Raw genomic sequence first — 22,542 nt, 5'->3', positions numbered from 1 at the left:
GGGTTCATTGCCACCCCAGTTCTTCAGGATGCTCTAGTCCGATTGGTGGGCCTCATGGAGAGTGTCACCCGAGCAGGTTTGATTCTAGTAGCACCAGCCACTTCTCAGGCTAGAGGAGGGGCTCAGACTCCTTCTACGTGCACTCCAGAGCAGGTAGCTCCCCAGGTTCAGATTCCAGCGGTTCAACCAGCTGTGGCGGTCCAGCCGGGTGTAGTAGCTAAGACGAGTAATGGAGCGGCTATGTCCGCCGATATTTTGTGGAGGCTGGATAGGTTCACCAAGCTCTTCACGTCTACATTTAGCGGTGCATCTACTGAGGATCCCCATGATTTTTTAGATAGTTGTCACGAGGTTCTTCGGAACATGGGGATCGTTAAGACCAATGGAGTTGATTTTTCTACCTTTTGTCTGTCTGGATCCGCCAAGACTTGGTAGAGGGATTATTGCTTAGCTAGACCAGCCGGTTCGCCATCTTTGACTTGGGAGCAGTTCACAGCATTGTTTTTGGAGAAGTTTCTCCCCGTGACTCAGAGAGAGGACTTTCGAAGGCAGTTTGAGCGCCTCCAGCAGGGTTCCATGACGGTCACCCAGTATGAGACCAGGTTCATCGATCTAGCTCGTCATGCTCTTGTCATACTTCCCACCGAGAGAGAGAGAGAGGGTGAGGAGGTTTATTGATGGTCTTATTCAGCCAATTCGTCTTCAGATGGCCAAGGAGGCCGGGAGTGAGATCACTTTCCAAGAAGCAACCAATGTGGACCGCAAGGTTGAGATGGTTATGTCATAGGGAGGTGGTCATGGGTCGGATAAGAGGCCCCGTCATTTAGGCAGATTCAGTGGTACCTCGTCTGGAGGTAGAGATTCATATGGTAGAGGCCATCCTCCTAGGCCCTTTCAGTCAGATCTCCAGGCCTCTCATGGTACTTCAGGTGGTCGTGGTTCTCAGACGCATTATTCTGATTAGCAGTCTTACAGTGCACCACCAGCTCCCATCAGTGCACCACTGCTTCAGAGTTTCCGAGGTGGTCATTCAGGTCGACAAGGCCAATAGTTTCAGTAGCCGAGGGCTTGTTACACTTGTGGTGATCTGGGTCACATTGCCAAGTTTTGCCCTCGAGCACCGGGTAGCTCTCAGCATCAAGGTTCTCGTGCGATGGTACAGGCACCAGGTGTTCCACAGCCCGCTCAGCCAGTTAGGGGTGGGGGTAGAGGTGCTAGAGGTGGAGGTAGAGGTCCTAGAGGTGGAGCTCAGGCCGCCATAGATGGAGGCCAGCCAACAGCAGGCCTTCCCAGAGAGGTAGTTTAGGGTGGTGGGGCCTAGCCCCGATGCTACGCCCTTCAGCTAGGCCCGAGGCTGAGGCTTCGGATGCAGTTATTACAGGTACTATTCTGGTTTGTGATAGAGATGCTTCAGTGTTGTTTGATACAGGGTCTACGTATTCGTATGTATCCTCTTATTTTGCACTGTACCTGGTCGTGCCTAGTGATTCATTGAGTGTCCCTGTTTACATATCTACACCGGTGGGTGATTTTATCGTGGTCGATCGAGTCCATCGCTCTTGTATTGTGGTGATTGGGGGTCTTGAGACCCGTGTTGATTTATTGCTTTTAGACATGGTCGACTTCGACGTTATTTTGGGAATGGATTGGTTATCACCTTACCATGCTATTTTAGACTTTCATGCCAAGATTGTGACCTTAGCTTTACCGGGTATGCCTCGTTTAGAGTGGAGAGGGACTCCTGGTCATTCTACCCGAAGTGTTATTTCGTATGTGAAGGCTCGACGTATGGTCGAGAAGGGGTGCTTGGCCTATTTGGCTTATGTTCAGGATTCTAGTACGGAGGTCCTTTCTATTGATTTTGTGCCCATTGTTCGGGAGTTTCCTGAGGTTTTTCCCTCAGACCTGTCGGGTATGCCACCCTACAGGGATATCGACTTTTGCATTGATTTGGCTCCGGGCACCCAGCCCATTTCTATCCCACCATACCGTATGGCCCCACCTGAGTTGAAAGAATTGAAGGAGCAGTTATAGGACTTGCTTGAGAAGGGTTTCATTAGACCCAGTGTTTCGCCTTGGGGTGCGCCAGTGTTGTTTGTTAAGAAAAAGGATGGTTCGATGAGGATGTGCATTGATTACCGGCAGTTGAACAAGGTCACGATCAAGAATAAGTATCCACTTCCGAGGATTGATAATTTGTTCGATCAGCTTCAGGGTGCCAAGGTATTTTCAAAGATTGACTTGAGATATGGCTACCATCAGTTGAGGATTAGGGCATCCGATGTCCCTAAGATAGCATTCCGCACTCAGTACGGTCATTATGAGTTCTTGGTCATGTCATTCGGGTTGACAAATGCCCCAGCAGCTTTTATGGATTTGATGAACCGAGTGTTCAGGCCTTATTTGGATTGGTTCGTGATCGTCTTCATTGATGATATTTTGATATATTCCCGCAGCCGAGAGGAGCACGAGTAGCAGCTCAGAGTGGTTCTTCAGACTCTGAAGGATAGTCAATTATATGCTAAGTTTTCAAAGTGTGAGCTCTGGTTGAGTTTGGTTGCATTTCTGGGTCATATTGTATCCGCAAAGGGTATTCAGGTTGATCCAAACAAGATTGAGGCGGTCAAGGACTGGCCTAGACCAGTATCAGCTACAGAGATTCGGAGTTTCTTGGGATTGGCAGGCTATTATCGTCGGTTCGTTGAGAGGTTTTCATCCATTGCAGCCCTGATGACCAGGTTGACTCAGAAGAGTGCCCAGTTCAGATGGTCAGACGAGTGTGAGGCGAGCTTTCAGAGGCTTAAGACAGCTCTGACTACGGTACCGGTGTTAGTCCTGCCCACAGGTTCAGGGCCTTACACTGTTTATTGTGATGCATCTCGCATTGGGCTTGGTGCAGTATTGATGCAGGAGGGCAAGGTCATTGTCTATGCTTCGAGGCAGTTGAAGATTTATAAGAAGAACTACCTAGTGCATGATTTAGAGTTGGCGGCCATTGTTCCCGCATTGAAGATTTGGAGGCATTATCTGTATGGCGTGGTATGTGAGGTGTTCATCAATTACAAAAGTCTTCAGTATTTGTTCAAACAAAAGGAATTAAATTTGAGGCATAGGAGGTGGTTGAAGTTATTGAAGGATTATGATATCACTATCTTATATCACCCGGGAAAGGCCAACGTGGTGGCCGATGCTTTGAGTAGAAAGTCAGCCGGTATGGGCAGTCTTGCTTATATTCCAGTAGGTGAGAGGCCGCTTGCTTTGGATGTTCAGGATTTGGCCAATCGATTTGTGAGTTTGGATATTTCTGAGCCTAGCCGAGTATTAGCTTGCACGGTCGCTTATTCTTCGTTATTGGAGCGTATCCGTGATCGGCAGTTTGATGATCCCCATTTGTGTGTCCTTAGAGATACGGTGTAGCGTGGAGGTGCCAAGCAGGTTACCTTAGGTGATGATGGAGTTCTGAGATTGCAGGATCGAGTTTGTGTGCCTAATGTGGATGGGCTTCGAGAGTTGATTTTAGAGGAGGCCCATAGTTCCCGATACTCTATCCATCCGGACGCCGCGAAGATGTATCAAGATTTGCGGGAGCATTATTGGTGGCGTAGAATGAAGAAAGATATTGTGGCATATGTGGCACGGTGTTTGAATTGTCAGCAAGTTAAGTACGAGCATCAGAGGCCTGGTGGTTTATTTCAGAGGATTGAGCTTCCCGAGTGGAAATGGGAGCGGATCACTATGGATTTCGTTGTTGGGTTCCCGCTGACTCGGAGGAAGTTCGACGCAGTTTGGGTCATTGTTGATAGGCTGACCAAGTCAGCGCATTTCATTCCTGTGGCAGTCTCTTATTCGTCCGAGAGGTTAGCTGAGATCTATATCCAGGAGATTGTTCGCCTTCATGGTGTGCCGGTATCTATCATTTCGGACTGAGGTATGCAGTTCACCTCGCACTTCTGGAGAGTAGTTCAGCGAGAGTTAGGCACCCAGGTTGAGTTGAGTACAGCATTTCATCCTCAAACAGATGGACAGTCCGAGCGGACTATTCAGATATTGGAGGATATGCTCTGGGCTTGTGTTATTGACTTCGGAGGTTCGTGGGATCAGTTTTTGCCTTTAGCAGAGTTTGCCTACAACAACAGCTACCAGTCGAGTATCCAGATGGCTCCTTACGTGGCTTTATATGGTAGGCGGTGTCGATCTCCGGTTGGATGGTTTGAGCTGGGAGAGGCTCGATTGTTAGGTACGGATCTGGTGCAGGAGGCCTTGGACAAGGTCAGGATCATTCAGGATAGGCTTCGTACAGCTCAGTCCAGGCAAAAGAGCTATGCAGATTGCAAGGTTCGAGATGTGGCTTTCATGGTTGGTGAGCGGGTATTGCTCCGAGTATCGCCTATGAAAGGCATGATGAGATTTGGGAATAAAGGCAAGCTTAGCCCTAGGTTTATCGGTCCTTTTGAGATTCTTGACAGAATGGGAGAGGTGGCTTATAGACTTGCATTGCCGCCTAGCTTATCAGCCGTGCATCTAGTTTTTCATGTATCTATGCTCCGGAAATATCACGGCGATCCATCCCACATGTTAGATTTCAGTACTGTCCAGTTGGACAAGGACTTGTCCTATGAGGAGGAGCCGATATCTATTCTAGACCAGCAGATTCGTTAGTTGAGATCCAAGAATCTCCCTTCTATTCGTGTGCATTGGAAAGGTCAGCCCCCTAAGGCTTCGACCTGGGAGTCCGAGTCCGACATGCGGAGCCGTTATCCTCATCTATTTTCCGACTCAGGCACTTCCTTCTTATGTCCGTTCAAGGACGAACGATTGTTTTAGAGGTGGAGAATGTGACGACCCAAAGGGTCATCACCGGCCTCTAATTGAATTTTGTGTCTCTGAGGCCTTGAAAACCTCATTAGGGTTGCCTCGATTTGCATGCGCAGTCCGGGCGTGAAGCCGGAAAGCTTAAACATGAAATTCTATGAAAATGCTAAGTTTTGATATTAAAATGAATAAATCTGTCTTCGGTCAATATTTTGGATAAACGGACCCGGACCCGTGATTTGATGGTCTCGGAAGGTCCATAGGAAAATATGGGACTTGGGCGTATGCCCGGAATCGGAATCCGAAGTCCCAATCCCGAGAAATGAATTTTTGAGTGAAATTGTTTTCTTGAAATAATTAAGGAAATTGGAAATAAAATTTGATTAGAAGACTATGGTATCAGGCCCGTATTTTGGTTTCGGCGCCAGATGTAAGTCTTAGATATGTTTTGAATCACTCCTGTAAAGTTTGGTTAAAAATGGACGTCGTTTGACGTGATCCAGACCCTAATCGGGAAATTGATGTTTAAAAGGAAATCTGAGAAAAATTCATTGATCTTGAGGCTTAATTCGATGTTCATGATGTTATATTGATGATTTGATCACACGAATATGTTTGTAGAGTGTTTTTGAGGTAGTGTGCATACTTGGGTTAGAGCTTCGAGGGTTCGGATGAGTTCTGAGCAGGTTCCGGGACGCTGTAGGGTTAAAAGAACAGATGTTGCAGGTTCAAGAAAATATTGCAGGCCTCTGAACCCTTTAGCGCGGCCCGCGAGGAATCGCGTGCGGCTGCGGAGGGAACAGCGCGGCCGCGGTCGCCTTTGCGTGGTCTGCGGTGGGTGCTGTGCTACCGCGGTCAGCTTTGCGCGGTCTGTGCGAGGCAATTATCCGCAGGTCTTCAGGAGGGGTCGGCGCGGCCGCGATCGGCTTAGCGCAGTCCGCGGTGGGGGCTTCAGAGGGGTATAAGTTCACATGAATTTCAGTTATTTTTACATCTTTCAAAACCCCAAAACATAAGAGGCAATTTTCTAAATAACTTTTCTTCTCCAAAACGATTGGTAAGTGATTTCTAACTCATTTTCTTCACTCCTTAACATCTTTTAACATGATTTCAACTTAAAATTAAAGATTTTCATGGGGGAAAACGGGTTTTTAGGGAAGAACCTAGGTTTTTCTAAAAAATGGGGATTTAGACCTCAATTTGGGGTCCGATTTCAAAATAAATTATACATTTGGATTCGTGGGGGAATGGGTAACCGGGTTTTGGTCCGAACCTAGGGTTTCGACCATGTGGGCCCGGGGGTGATTTTGACTTTTTGAGTAAAACTTTGGGAAAACTTATTTTCATGCATTGGGATGTATTCATTTAGCACTTATTGATGTAATTAAGTAACTTGTGACTAGATTCGAGCGGATTGGTGGTGGAATCAAGGGGTAAGGCTATAATTAAGGCTTGAGTGGTGTTCAAAGCTTTGAGGTAAGTGTTTGGTCTAACCTTAGCTTGAGGGATTAGGAGTTGAGTTTTATTTGCTACGTGTTAATTGTCGAGTACGACGTATAGGCATGGTGACGAGTATCTATACGTTGGTATCTAGTATTACCGTGAGTCCTTATATTACGGATATTCTGATTTTGTTGTATCTTCCATGCCTTAATGATGATTTTCTATATAGTGTAACAAGCATGTGAAAGAAATTTTGATCCGAACACTTCGAGGAGTGTTGGCTCGAGTTATAATACGAATTATGAAAGTGTACGAGATGATTGAAACCCTATGGAGCGTTGGCTCAGGTGGTAAAGTGAGATGAGAAGTGAAAGTGAAAGAAAGAGAAAGAATTATTAAATTGTTCCCTTGCCGGGATTTAACTGCTTAATTGTGTTCCCTTGTCGGGATTCCTACCATTATTTATCTACTCCCTTGCCCCTTTGTTTGTGATTGTTGTTTGGGTGAGGAAGACTGTTAAAGCACGAAGGGTGATGTCGTGCATTGTTTGCTATTGTGAGGAAAGAGTGTAAAGCACGAAGGGTGATGTCGTGCCGCACGATGTACCATTCTGTGCCGATTTTATTAATTATATGGTGAGGAAAGAGAGTAAAAGCACGAAGGGTGATGTCGTGCATATTTTTATTACATGATTGTTTTGGTGAGGACGAGAGTAAAAGCACGAAGGGTGATGTCGTGCATTTGTTGATTCCTGATTCCTTGTTGATATCCGAGTTATGTTGTTTCTTTCATTACTTGTTGTTGTTTGATTTACTTCGAGGTTATAGATTCCCTTACCCTATTTGCCTTGTGATTGTTGTTTGGGTGGGAAGAGCGTAAAGCACGAAGGGTGATGTCGTGTATTGATTTGGTGAGGATGAGAGTAAAAGCACGAAGGGTGATGTCGTGCAAATTGTGGACTTCTGATTCTTGTTGATATTCTGGCTTTGTTGTTTCTTTCTTTTATTGAGGTTTTCTATTTGGAATTGTTACCTCCCCACAACATGTTTCCCCTTCCCACATTGACTAATTATTTCCTGTATTTCTTTTCCGTTGTACATATAGATATTTGAACTGCACAGGTTATTTGGAGTCTGGTCCTAGCCTCGACACTACTTCGCCGAGGTTAGGCTGGACACTCACCAGCACATGGGGTCGGTTGTGCTGATACTACACTCTGTGCTCTTTTGCATAGATCCAGGTCTTGGACAGTAGCAGTAGCGCGGGGGCCAACCTTCAGTCAAGTGAGACACTGAGGTAGCCTTGTAGGTGTCCGCAGGCTCGGCGTCTTCTCTATCTTTTATTCCAGTCTGTTAGCTCCTCTATTTCGAGACAAATAGCTTATTTTTTTTTTCTTTCAAACGGTTGTATTTAATACTCTTAGAAGTTCATGAGTAAGGTTACACCAGTTCTTGGGTAAATGCATATGTTGATTCTCGCATTATTGTTTCGTGTTCTTTAATTCAAGTCTTCCGCATAATTAATTAAATTATGGTGCTTTCATGTTGTCACCGATAATTGTTAAAAGGAGAAACTGTTAATGAAGTAAGCAGTTAAGGATTGACTTGCCTAGCTAGCATTAGTAGGCGCCATCACGACTCCCGAGGGTGGAAAATCCGGGTCGTGACAATAATAAATTAGAAATGGAAGATGAGATACCACTTGCACCTAGTAGTGTTGGAGCTGGTAGTAGGGGTGGTGGTCGTGGTGCTAGTAGTATACCACATGTGGCCCCGACTAGTAATCGGAGAAAAAGAAGTAAGGTTTGGAAATTTTATAACGAAATAGAAGGTATTGATAGAGTTAAATGCAATCTTTATAATGATACTTTTAAACATAAGACTGGAGGACAATTAGGGGGGACTGGAACACTTAGCAAACATATGAGAATTGAGCATCCTATAGAATGGGGCTCTGATGGATATGGAAATCAAGCAACTCTAAACCCTACTACTGGAGGTCTTATGAAATATGATAAAATGAAGGATCGTAAGGAGTTAGCAAAAATGATTGCTTTGGGTTGTCTACCTTTTTCTTTTGCTTCTTCATCATATCTTATTATGTATATTCAAAGGATTTACAATCCTTTATTTAAAGGTATCCTTAGAAGTACTTGTAGATCTGATATCTTTAGACTTCATGGACAATATCAAACATACATACGTTATTTGTTTAGCCACCTTCCTTGTAGAGTTTCTCTAACTTCTTATATTGGCCATGTTGTTAATGAAAATAATTATTTGACAATTACATGTCATTAGATAGATGATAATTATTATATGCAAAAACGTATTATCACTTTTAAATATGATAAAGATCAGAGTCATACTGATGTGTTTATAAGTACTACTATTTGCGAAGTTGTTGAATTTTATAATCTCAAACAAAAGGTATTGTGTATGTCTTTTGATAATGCCTCTAACAACAATGCCGCAATTTTAATATTAAAACTGCATTTGCAACCACCACTTGACGAAATTTTTCATGTTATGTGTGCATGTCATGTTTATAATTTAATTGTTAAAAGTGGCCTTGATTTATTTAACTGACATTACTCATGTTAGAAGAGCAATTGGTGTTATTCAAGGAAATAATAGACAATGTAGAATTAAGGAATTTAAGAATAAGTATAACGAGCATAACCTTAAGCCCAGATTCATGCTATACGAAATTGTAACTAGATGGAATTATACATATATATTTTTAAAATGTTGATAGCAAATATAGATTCCCAATAACTGAAGTTGCTAATGCGCATTGTACTGATCCAAACCGTATGTTAACAACTACTACTTGGGAGGCCATTAATGATGTTGTTAAATTTCTACATAAATTTTATACAACTACTATTGAGTTTTCTGGAGCATATTGCCCTACTGTTACTATGGTTTTAGTACATATAGTTGAAATTTCTATTCTACCCTTTGAATTTAAGAAGAAAGAAAAATATAGGGATGTTGTTGAAAAATTGCAAGCAAAATTCAAAAAATATTTCTTTCCAATTCCTCCGATTTACTTAATTGGTGCTTGTTTAAATCTTTTCTAATTGTCACCAATTAATCAATGCTTTATATACTTATATGGAGATTGGACCAACTGAAACTCCAGATATATATATATATATATATATATATATATATATATATATATATATATATATATTCTTTCGGATATCTGCTATGTCCTATCGACACAAACAAAAGTGGCAAACGAGCGGTTTGGGTCGGATATGATTCGGGTCGAAACGGGTAATGAAAAAACGGATAAATTATCCGACGCGACCCATATTTAATACGAATAAAAAATAGGTTAACCAACGGATAATATGGGTAACCATATTATCCATGAGTTCTTGCATATGATCACTTTTGGGAGCATTCTTGGTCTCTCTAATCTGAGGAACCCCCAATTTAAGGCTTTACAAACGTAAAAATTAGACTCATTGGTTATCCATTTTATAAATGGATAATATGATTTTTATCCATATTTGACCAATTTTTAAAAAGTTCATTATCCAGCCTATTTTTTAGTGAATAATATGGGTGGTTAACTATTTTCTTTGAACCATTTTTCCACCCCTATTTACAACAATTATATAACTATTATGCAAATATAATTGATGATGTTGCTCTTAATGTAGCCAATGTTAATCCCACTATGCATTGTACCACTTCTACTATTGTGGATGATGATGAAGGCCTTGATAGTTTTAATATTTTTTTACATTTTCTAACACTCAAACCAATAGCAGGAACATTAATGAACTTCAATTCTACTTGCAGAAGTAAAAAGAGCCTCGCACAAAGGAATTTTCACCGTTGGGATGGTGACATGAGAATGGAAAGTAATTTTCTGTTCTTTTCGCTATGGCTCGAGATGTGCTGAATGTGCCAATTTCAACTGTTGCATCAGAGAGTGCATTTAACCAAGCAAGACAATAACTTGGAGACACTTGTCACTCATTGGGAAGCAATGCTTTGGAAGTTTTAATATGTTTCAGAGATTGTATTAGATCGGAACGAAGAAATCAAGGATGTGAAGATGTTGATAGCCTAGAAGACGAGGAACTTGGAGATATATTAACACATGGTAACCCATCCGAATTTAACACTCCAGAAGAAGGCCACTCAGTTCATATTGATTATGACGAACTTACTAAGGCAATGCAAAACCTTTGAATTTACTCTTTTTGGTTAATTTACTTGTTGTTAAATGTAAACCTTTCAATTTGTAAGTTTGAATTTTGAAATAAATGTAGCACTTGCAATTTATAAGTGTAATTTTTTCTCATTTTCATGTATTCTTTATATTTACTCTTTATATTAATATAACTTACAATAGTTATACAAAATACAAAAAAAAAAATTAAAAATTACACTAACTCGGCCCGGCCCTTTGTACCCGTAACCCTTACAGTTCATTTTTTACCTGGATGAACCCAAACTCGTTAAACCCGATAAGCCCCAACCCGTAACCGGACCGTACCCCAACCCGTACGGTTACTAATTTTTCCTATCCAGCTCGGCCTGGCCCATCCGTTAGACACCCTTAGTGTACGCAGACTTTACCCCTAACCCGATGAAGAAAGAGGTTATTTTCGAAAGACCCTCGGCTCAAGAAAACAAAAAGACAAAAGGAGACAATATTAGTATCACCACAAAAATCATAGGAAAAATATAGACAACATGAAATCCAAAAGAAAGATGCAAAGCTAAAGCGATAGCTAGTAAATAGGTCCTGCACTGAAAGGGAAATAGTAAGATACAATATTGTCACTAGCTATCTTAGACAAAAACCCTACCAGATTAGTCTCGCAAAGGTACGAAGTAAGGCAAGGTTTAACTACCTCCTAACCAACAACTTTAATATTCGACCTCCGCATCTTCCTATCAAGTGTCATGTCCTCGGAAATCTGAAGCATCGCCATATCTTGTCTGATCACCTCTCCCCAATACTTCTTAGGTCGCCCTCTACCTCTTCTCGTGCCCTCCACAACCAGCCGTTCGCACCTCTTTACCGGAGCATCTGGGCTTCTCCTCTGAATATGACCAAACCATCTGAGTCTCGCTTCCCGCATCTTGTCATCAATGGGGGCCATGTGCACCTTCTCCCCAATATCATCATTCCTAATCTTATCGATCCTAGTGTGCTCGCACATCCACCTCAACATCCTCATTTATGTTACCTTCATTTTCTGGATATGTGAGTTCTTAACAGGCCAACACTCCGCCCCATACATCATGGCCGACCACCGCTTTACAGAACTTACCTTTGAGTATCGGTGGCACTCTCTTGCCACACAAGACTCCAGATGCTAACCTCCACTTTATCCATCCTACCACAATACGGTATGTGACATTTTCGTCGATCTCCCCTCCCCCATGGATAACCGACCCAAGGTGCTTGAAGCTGCCTCTACTTGGGATGACCTGTGATTCAAGCCTCACATACACGCCCACTTTTCCCGGTTCAGCGCTGAACTTATACTCTAGGTATTCCGTCTTCGTCCTGCTCAGCTTGAAACTCTTAGACTCAAGAGCATGTATCCAAACTTCCAATCTCTTGTTAACACCGGCTTGCGACTCATCAATCAGAACTATGTCATCGGCGAATAGCATGCACCATAGCGCCTCCCCTTGAATATGGTATGGTAACGCGTCCATCACTAGGGCGAATAAGAACGAACTAAGCGCAGAGCTTTGGTGTAACCCTATTACAACCGGAAAATGCTCAGAGGCACCTCCTACTATCCTAACCTGAGTCACTTTAATTTGTTCATTGAAAATATAACAAATACGCCGAGACTCTTACTCCAATGGAAACTTTAGTAAAAAAAATTGCTTTCTTATTAATATCTTGAAAAAAAAATATTGTGGACCGCACAAAAAAATTAAAAAAACAATTAAAATGGACCAAAAAGAGTATAAAATCCTAGCTGTGACTTGTTTATTCCAGAGTAAAGTGGTCTGAAATTTTGATAGAACTTGTTGTTGAAGTCTATTACCAACCTCATATATAAAATTTAGCAAATGAAGGTAGTTGTCGCAACCTTATTGAGGAAGTTAGAGATTAACATCATGTCATGTTCATTCAATTATTTTGACAAAATAAACAATCCTTAAAGAAAGAATCAATACATTATGTTGGCCCCAATCAACATTTGCACCACTCAATAACATGACATAAGCCTTTCTTAGCTTACTTTATCCCTTCGTAATTAATTTTTATAATACACGTACTATACTCCAATAAAATAGCCAAACAATTTCTCAATGTTCGATGTTAATAATAGCAATGAGAAGCTCCGGTAACGTTAACTAAGAGGATATTTGGGTTGGCTTTTAAGCGGGGAAAATTAGCTTTTAAGTTTATTTTATTTTTTCAGTATTATATAAAATTAAAAAGTGCTTAAAATAAGTTAAAAACTACTTAATACAAGTCAAAAGCAATAAGTTGGGCAACCCCAACTTATTGTTCTTTGGCTTAAAGTTATTTCTGCTGAAAAATTACTTTTTTAAGTCAATCCAAACGGGCTCTAAAACACTAAATAATGCTTAACTGAAGAGTAAACTAGCAGCTTACAACAACCATAACAAACCCGGTAAAATTTCATATGTGGAGTTTGAGGAAGATAGTGTATACACAGTCCTTACACCTGCCTAGAGAAAGTAGAGAGATTGTTTTCAGTAGACCTCGGCTCACAAAAGAGTAAACTAGCAGCCTAAATGGCAGGGGCGGATTTATTCCTGCCGAAGCGGTGTCACGCGACACCGCTTCGTCCGAAAATTTTACTAAATATATATATTAATACTGTACGAAAACGGATAAGTAGGAAAAATGACACCACTTGACATAAATTGTGTCTTGTTGTGTTGGTAATGTGCTTGTTTTTTCTCTAAGAGGTCAAAGGTTCAAATCTCAACTAGGACATTTTTCTTTTCCAAAAATTTGAGAGGGCCTTTGTAGTAAATATTGTGATGAAGTAGAATTGAACACCTTTTCTAACTTAAACTCAACAAAATCAATAGACTAAGATTATTTTTTGTCTAAAAGTATGATAATCAAAGTTATACTGTCCATCTTTTATAAATGTCGACACCGCTTACAAAATTTCCTGCGTACGACCCTGCTAAATGGATAAATCGATTTGTAGCCAAAAAAATATTAACCATCTATTTAACCCTCAACAAGATCAGAAATGTACGTTTCACCACAAAGAATAGTTTTGAGCTGCCAAAAAATACACAATGCGCATCCGGGGAATCGAACCCCGGTCAGTACCGTGGGAGGGTACTATGATACCACTACACCAGATGCGCTACTTGATAGCCACTGCAACGTCATTTTTATAAGAAAGTATGTATTCCAAACGTCCTATTTTTTAAATTTTTTTTTGCTACAGAAATTAATAATAATTACTTATTCGACTTATTGGCTCCCCACTTTTGGAATTTTCATTATCAGTAACATCAAAATGGAAATGTAAAGAATAAGCCAAAATCAAGAGAGATTTTAAGCCTCAAAGTCCTAGATTCTACAAAGCAAAGTAGGCATCTTTTCGTCTGAAAATCAGAGACTATTTTCTTGATAAATGAACATCTTATTCACAAAAGTAATGGCACCATGAAAAGAGTTTCCCAAGATGAGCATAAAATATCGTTGTCATAAAATGTTGTGACCTTTCGACTCTGAATGCGTGACTCTATCGGCTACTTCCAATATCGAACCCATATGCGAGTGTTTTTTTTTACCTTTGATTGACTAATACAACCTCTCAAGGAACGACGCTTTGATTGACTAATACAACCTCTCAAGGAACCCTTCGTCGTTCCTTGGATCGAACCTGGATTAAACCGATAAACTTGGGTCGTCGGGACCCTTACTTCGAGTTGAATAAAAGTAACACTTCGAGCCTAGAACCGTGATAAGGACTACCTACATTTGGCATCAAAGTGCCTGCATTATGATTTGTATACCTCTTGCTATCTGTACAAGAAGTTCTCTTTTTCCCACTACCACAAAATGTGAAGAAGAAAAAGTTTTATTTGCCTAGATTATTCTCTATACGAGTTAATTACATCTATGGCAATATACTGTTCTCTATTCTTCCAATTCCACATTTTAAACAGAGCATCAAGTAGGGAAACCAGGCCAGAGTTGATGCAAGCATTTGATCCAAGTCATTCAAATAGCATTTCAGTAACTTCATTAACTAGTACAAGCACCCACATCTTGAGCACAGAAACATAGTTCCTGACTCAACAACAACAATAACAAACCCGGTAGTTTCCTACAAGTGGGGTCTGGGGAGGGTAAGATGTACGCAGTCTTACCCCTACTCTTGAAAGGTCAGAGAGGCTGTTTCCGATAGACCCTTGGCTAGAGAATGAATAGTTCCTGACTCAAGTGGATAAAAATAATATATGTCCGCTCACGTGAAACTTTAATGCTCAATAACCCTATCTACTTTCAGAAAAATGAAAGTACAAACTTATAATAGTGCAAATATTTAGCGCGTTGACAAAAGCAAGCTAACAGATAATTGCAATTAGCACTACTTATGCACTCATGAGCTAGGCGCTGCTTCTGCTTTTCCCTCTGCAGCTTCACCTCCTACCTTACTGTTGTTTTGTTCTTTAGGTTCTCCCTCCGCCGTCTCTGAAGGTTTTGTGACTTCTTCCTCTGATAAAAGAGAAAAGAGATCACATTATAAGCACAGTGAAGAAGGAAATCTCAAAACTAGGATGAGCAATCCTTTTCTCTATCCCAGGACAAGGCAGGGAAAAGCAGGGCAGAGTCTTCTGGTTCTCACAATTCAACAACTTCAGGAAAAACAAATATTGCCTTTTCGTTACTGAATAATATACTTAATCGATGACTGTAACTCTAATATCATTAAAAAAAATCGGTGGGGTTGGAAGAGTGGTGTGGCATTACCTAAACAGGTGAACAAACAATTTGGTTCAACGACTCTAAGCCTAGTGGAAAATAATAAGTGGTCGCATATCATTATGGCATTGTAAGATCAACCAAGTATTCCCCATTGAACTAAAGCATATCCACAAGCAAGAGGAGGAAAATCATCATTATTTTCGCATAATAAAATATAAAAGTATAGAAATTCTTATAAAATCATATCAAAGGTGGTAAAAAGATTTCTTAAAAGTTATATCTATGTGACAAATCCAATAACTTCAAGCAAGGCAGTGGCGCACTACCATCCAAAGCAAAATTGCAAGTGTAAGCATTGGCTGTCATTCTTGGTACGAGGATTATTCATGCAAAACATGAACAGTCCTATAAGTGTTTCTACATTTTTAAACATTGATAAACTTAAAGCTACATGCTTGAATAGGTATACAATCTACTTCCACCCACCCCACATTCTAAAAGGGGCAAGGAACAAAAATTGGAAGAAACGGGAATAGAGAAGGAAAAAAGAAAACGGAGCAAATAATCTATACTTTGAGAAGAGTTATCAGCAATTCAATGAAAAAAGCCTATAATTTAATCACTGTGCATGAAAACATACAGAGTCTATCCATGCCAAAGAGATGCCATGAAATTCATTACCTTCATCGTCACTGTCATCGAGATCATCCCCCATTGCATCATCTCCAAGTCCCATGCCACCCATGTCCCCGAATTTCTACAAATTATCAAAGTGGAATCCTCAGAAGACATCAAATTAAATGCAGAACAGCAGATTATAACCGAGCAGATTCTTACCGAGAAATCCATCGAATTCATGTCAAAATCACCAGGAGCAGCTTAAAAAGTATGAGGCAACAACAAAGTTAGATTTCTGCTTTAGTGTATGTTGCTCAGACTCTTCAATAATGTTGCCCGTGTGTGTCTTATCCTCCAAAAATAGTGCAGTTTTGGAGGACCCGACATGGGCGGTGGCATTTTTGGAGAGTTCGAGCAACACAAATAAATATGGTTGAGGAGAGATTTAGAAAAAACATGAGATAAGTTGTACCAGTTTCATTGTCATCATCTTCGTCCACCCACTTATCCCAATCTACTTTCACGTAATGTGGTGCTTTCTCATCTCCACGCAACAATTTATTCCACCATTTCTTCTCTGATTTTTCCAAAACGCAGAAGATATTTCTCACGCCAATATTTATTTTGCTCTCCTTCAATATAAAATTGCAAATTACAGAGCAGTGCTAAATAATACGGGAGAATAGCATAGCAATTATACTAAGAAAACGCGTAAAACTAGCAAGTAAATCCTCCCACTTCCTACATGTTACTCTCTTAATAACAGCTAAATTGTCGAAACTGTTGTTTTGGTTGGTTATATTTTTTCTTTTCATTCGACTTCTATGAGTAAAAATCAAATATCACTTTCCATGAGTTATCCTTTTAATCCAACTTCACCATCAAGATTACTCGAGAAAGTGCCTTATCCAAAAGAAACCATTTTTCTTGAAAGTACGAGGACCCTCAGTCCTTTGATCAATAAAGAGGGACATCATGAAAACTTTACAGGCAACACATCTCACAAATAAATCAGTCCATGAAATTGTTTTGACAAAGGAGCTGTTCAAACAGGCAAGATGTAAAGGTTGCTCTTTGGTAAGAGAGCTCAACCAAGACATTAGGACTCAAGTCACGCCAAGGGAGCAAAGTGGGAAAGGGCTACTGTTGACCCCTGGGGTAAGGAAATTCAGGGGGTAGGTTTCGCAATATTAAAAAAAAGGTACTCAATCCAGCTTTGACTATCTACAAATTACAGAACTCAAACCACGCAAATACACTTCTCTTTTTACCTCTGTTATATTGATGTGTAGGCAGGCACAGGTTTCAAGATATTTTGGATATGCGGAATACCTTTTTAACATTGCAACTAATGATCACATTTTTTTATGGGTGGAATATTGCTTTGTAAAGCATCAACAGCAGGCTCTCACTTTATCTCAGATTTCAATCTACCAATCTCTTTAACCAAGAAAATAATAACAGAATGAACATCATTATGCAGTTCAGCTTATCAAGCCTCCAGACTAACTTTGATTTGCCTAATAAGTAAGCTATTAACTCATTAGCCGTTGAAATTTCTTCTGCTTCTTTGAGCTAATTTTTGCAGTTAATACTTACTTCGTCTATCGATTTTGGTACTTTCATAGTTTCATGGGTTGAGCACTGAAGAATGGCTGACACCCAAGAAAGGCCACTCCCAACTATCTAATAGAATAGATGCAACTACGGAACTAATGGAACCTAAGTTATAAATCCTCTTTGTTGGAAATTTAGGTTCAAGAAGAAATTAATCTACACCAGTTTTACTAGATAAACTCACACTAAACATGATTTGCTACATTTCTGTCATAAGATTATCTAAACATGCCTCATTTTTAAAAAGAAAATATCATGCCTAAGAATAGATTAGGTACCCATAAAATTCAAACCACATTAATATACAATATCCAGCAGCCATACCGGAAAAAATCTCTTACCTCAACGTTAACTTTATCAAAAAGCTCAAGTTTCAACTCGTATGCATAGCTTTCCGGTCCAGCTGTAGCAGAGAAGGTAAAAATTCCTTCAGGGTCCAGATTTACCTTTGGATTTTTAGCATCAGGTAATTGCACAGTGAGATACACCACATCTGGCCTCTGGGCCCACTTCACTTGTGGATGGCGGCTATGAATTCATAAAGAAGGGGAAAAGAAGAAGCAATTTTTAGCCAATAGCTCATCCCAGAAGTGAAAAATAAAGTGAAACAAAAATGTCTGTTGTGTCAATGAATGTCCCTTGCAAGAGGTAGTGTTAGATGCACTCAACAATCCTATTGAGTGAACAATGATATAAATGAGCAGATACAAAAATGCAAAGGCATTTGTGCACATTATACAATTAACAAAATATTTCCGATCATGCAGAGGTTACAAGGAAAATAAAGATGCAGAAAAGTGGCATTACCGAAGTCATGCGAGTATTACGAGGGAACCCTTATGGGATTTTTGCATTCGTCAAAGGGATTTTATGATTCTTTATATTGAGGAGATAGAAAACATAGTTATAATTCCAGAGCAGTTTAAAATTCACTGTAACAGGTCAATTTCCTGTCAACTTCAATGTACATCTTTGGAAGTTACAAGGGAAGAGACACCTGACCCAAGTGCCTTGAGTTATGTTACTCAGAATTACCTGCTAAACAAGAACCGATCACTAAAACCACATAAAAGCATCTCTACTAAAAAAAAAATCAGAGGTAGCTGCTTAGACTAATCCCTCAGTGTATTATCACGCCTTGCTGGAAGCAAGAATAGAGAATCTTCATTCAGCTAGGGTTGGAGTGCTAGAATACACCAGCCTCATTAGTGCTACTCCCTCCATCTAAATTTATGTGGCAGTGTTTGACTGGGCATGGAGTTTAAGAAAGAAAGCAAGAGTTTTGAAACTTGTAGTTTAGCAATCCATAAGCATATGTGTGGCAAATATATCATCTCATTAAGGGTAAAATAAGAAGTTTAAAGTTAATTTATTTCTAAATAAGAAAGTGTAACATTCTCTTTGGGATAGACAAAAGGAAAGTATGACACATAAACTAGGACAGAAGGAGTAATAGTTAATGACTTGCAAAAACAGCAACCACCAATAGAGGTAAATCCAGAACTCTAAGTTCAGTGGGAGCAGAATACTGGTGCACACACTATTAATTATAAGCATGCAGATATACATCTAGTGTTCAAGTACTAGCAGCAAAAAAAGCTAAGGTGATTTCTTCCTACCTTCCTAAGCATTGGTAAGTAAACTTACCAAATACATGTACTAGTGGGATGATGTAGGTAATCCACTAAAATAGGCGAGACGCACAAATTGATGCGCACACAAAATTATTCTGTATATTTAGTTTAAGCAAATGTCAGCGGGTGCATTTCTGCCCCTGACTACCAAAAACACTCAATTTCATTCATTTCGTCCTGCTTCCCCTAGGGAAGGGGGTGCTCAGAGGAATAGCTCATAGACAAGCACATGGTTAAGTACAAATGGGATGATAAATAAGGAAACTCACATCTGCAGTCAAAACTCCTTTTAAGCAAAGACAAGAAAAGTTAAGTGATTTCTTTCTAACTAATCCTCAGTAAGCAAAATTATCCGTAATCGAAGATTTAAATTTGAAAGGTTTAGCATTTAGGTTTTTATTACTAAACCCATTACACTTTTAAAAGTATGGGCTCTGTAATGTCTTTTGAAAATTTTAGTGATTTTTCACGTATGAACCCATACTCCGCGTAGAAAATGCTTAGTTCGGTTGAACCTATTAATACATGCTTCATCAACCACTTATTACCCGATATTGGTACTAGTGGGTGAATGCAAGTATCCATTAGAATAGTCAAGGCACACACAAACTAACCCGGACACCAACATGTTATCATAACAACAACAACAACAACAACCCAGTATAATCCCACAAGTGGGGTCTAGGTAGGATAGTGTGTATGCAGACATTACCCCTTATAGTCGACCTTATACATAAACATACACACATACACACAAAATTATTCAACTATATATATTGTTTAAGCCAAGGTCAGCTGGTGCATTTCCACCCCTACTACCAAAAGCACTCCTTAACTTCATTTATCTCTTCTAGCTTCTCTCAGGCGAGGCGACCACAGGAACAACAATAATAACAATAATTACGCCTCCATACCAAATAAGTTAGGATTGACTATATAAATCCTCATTGATCATTTTCTCAAGCCAATATAAAGGAACAACTTATACTACAAGCAAATTGTTAAAAGTACAAGCGGGATCGTAAATAAGGAAATGTTGACATATGTGGTCAAAATTCCATATTTTTGTAATTGTACAAGTAACTTTGTCGACCATAGGCTTAAGCAACTGAGGAGAAACAGTCAAACACCTAATTTTTTGTTATAACAATACAAGATAACTCTACGGAGAAGCAGAAATAATTCTAAATTTTCTTCCTAATATTGTATATACCAAAATAACCTTAGTTTAAACTATTAAGTAATATATAATGACTTTCAAGGTGAACTTTCATATTTGTTGAATGTTTTTTTTTTTATATATTTAAATCATCTTGAAAGAATAAAGTACTTTCGAATTTTATCTTTATATTTTACTAAAATAAAATGATAAAATTCGAAAGTACTTTATTCTTTCAAGATGATTTATTGGAAACAACCACTCTACCCTAAGGTAGGGGTAAGGTCTGCGTACACACTACCCTCCCCAAACCCCAGTTGTGGTATTATACTGGGTTGTTTTTGTTGTTGTATTTTACTAAAATAAAATAAAAATCTTGATTTTGTCCTTCATAATAAATATTGGTAAATATTTATCTACTTATATAATATTAACTATTAAGTAAATCTCTTTATGTCCTTACTCATATTTTGATACTTGAAAACACTTTTTAAAAAGCTTGGCCAAACACAAATCACTACTCAAAAGTACTTTTCAAATCGAGTCAAACATAAACTGCTTTTTCTTCAAAAGTGCTTTTTTGAAAAGCACTTTTGAAAAAAATACTTCTCAAAATATGCTAATTTTTTCAGCTTGGCCGGATACAAGGCAGATGGAAATAAACTTGACAAACGCTTAATTTAATTTTTTATTATGAACGGACAAGGCAACTCTACTGACCAAGACTTAGGCATAAAGCAACAACAACAACAACAACAACAACAACCCAGTATAATCCCACTTAGTGGGGTCTGGGGAGGGTAGTGTGTACGCAGACCTTACCCCTACCCTAGGGTAGAGAGACTGTTTCCAAATAGACCCCCGGCATCCTTCCCTCCAAGAACTTCCCACCTTGCTCTTGGGGAGACTCGAACTCACAACCTCTCGGTTGGAAGTGAGGGTTGCTTACCATCATAGCAACCCCACCTTGCTATTAGGCATAAAGCATATTGAAAAAACAGTCCAAACTCCTAATATTTCATATGTAACAGATCATTTTTTAGAATTATTCAAATAAATATTTACAGTTTAACAAAATTCTCATCAAAGAAACAAAAACACCTAAATGGATAAACACATTAATGAATTAACAGTCAGACCTAAAAAAAAATACGAACACTCTGTATTAAATCAAATACGCAATTTGAAATTATAATAAAATGCAGTAAAGTATATATTACCTCATCGTTGTAGTTTAAGCGCTGAAGAAGGACAAGTGAAAAACCTAGAAAGGCAGAAACTGTAGAGGCACAACTGGTAGTGATACACTTGTAATTTGCAAAAGTGATGAGTATCTACCAACTGTACCAAAGTCTTCTAGATTTTTCTTAAACCTTCTAAGGTTTTGCTTGCGTGAGAGACTTTAACAGTGTAATGGGCTTAGAAGTCGGCCCAGTAGTCTTTAGGCCCTTAGCCAGTTTTTCGTTAAAATAGCACAGGCTAGTCAGTTTTCGGACAGTTAATTGAAAATAGCCAGCGTTGGCAAAATTATTAAAAAATAGCCACTATTTTGTAGAAACACGAAAATTTCCACATAATATACTGGAGATCAGAGGACCTGTGTATGAACTTCCAGCATATTATGTTGGAACTCCACAACATGGAAAGTTTCAGGATAATATACTGGATATTGGAGAACTTGTGTATGAACTTCCAGCATATTATGTTGGAACTCCAGCACATAAAAAGTTCCAGTATAGTATACTGGAGATTGGAGTACCTGTGCATGAATTTCCGTTATATTATGTTGGAATTCCAGCGCATTATAAAATTCCAGCATGTTATGCTGGAAGTTTACATGTAAAAAATTCGAACTCCAACATATTATGCTGGAATATCTTCAGATCTTCGATTTAAACTTCAAACTATCAGGTCTGAATTTAAGCTCTGCCAAAGTCATAAATAGGGCAAGAATTTGAAGTTATGGGTTGTAGATTCTAGTTTGTTTAAGTTACTCGTTCTAAATTAATAATTTATATATATTCAATAAATTTCTTACGACAAATATAGAATTTGATTAAAGCTATTGGGTCAGGCCGAACTCATATAATGTGTTCTAGCTCTCCCCTGGCCAAAGCTTACTCTTGTATTGATTAGAATTATGCTTACTTAGGACCGTAGGTCTTCTTGATTTTGAGACGGCTAAAATTTAAAAGCTTTGTAAAAAAAATTGACTATTCTTTAAATAGGAGTCTTAAAAGAGGCTAGTAATGCACTTTTCCCATGTTTAAACTTGGAAACTTGTTTAAATATAGTTATTTTTAATTTAAGCGGTTGAATTGAGAGAAA

General features: G+C 39.3%; 1 protein-coding gene and 1 non-coding gene across 2 annotated transcripts; both read right to left on the bottom strand.

Annotated features, from left to right (window-relative positions):
* Positions 1 to 13,542: 13,542 nt before the first annotated feature.
* TRNAG-CCC (transfer RNA glycine (anticodon CCC)) lies at positions 13,543 to 13,613 on the bottom strand. The gene has a single exon. It is a non-coding gene; the product is annotated as a tRNA-Gly (tRNA).
* An 838-nt stretch (positions 13,614 to 14,451) lies between these two features.
* Positions 14,452 to 21,576, bottom strand: LOC142179344 (uncharacterized protein OsI_027940-like). Its single transcript, XM_075249054.1, has 6 exons — positions 21,435 to 21,576; positions 17,763 to 17,949; positions 16,277 to 16,436; positions 16,024 to 16,064; positions 15,868 to 15,943; positions 14,452 to 14,976 (listed from the first exon to the last, which is right to left on the bottom strand). Exons 1-6 carry the CDS (start codon positions 21,437 to 21,439, stop codon positions 14,861 to 14,863), a joined length of 585 nt encoding a protein of 194 aa, XP_075105155.1. The 5' UTR covers positions 21,440 to 21,576; the 3' UTR covers positions 14,452 to 14,860.
* Positions 21,577 to 22,542: the final 966 nt, after the last annotated feature.

This window comes from Nicotiana tabacum, chromosome 3 (genome assembly GCF_000715075.1).
Source record: "Nicotiana tabacum cultivar K326 chromosome 3, ASM71507v2, whole genome shotgun sequence".
NCBI lineage: Eukaryota > Viridiplantae > Streptophyta > Magnoliopsida > Solanales > Solanaceae > Nicotiana > Nicotiana tabacum.
The sequence above is the reverse complement of the archived record's forward strand: the minus strand, read 5'-3'. Positions and strand labels throughout refer to the sequence as shown.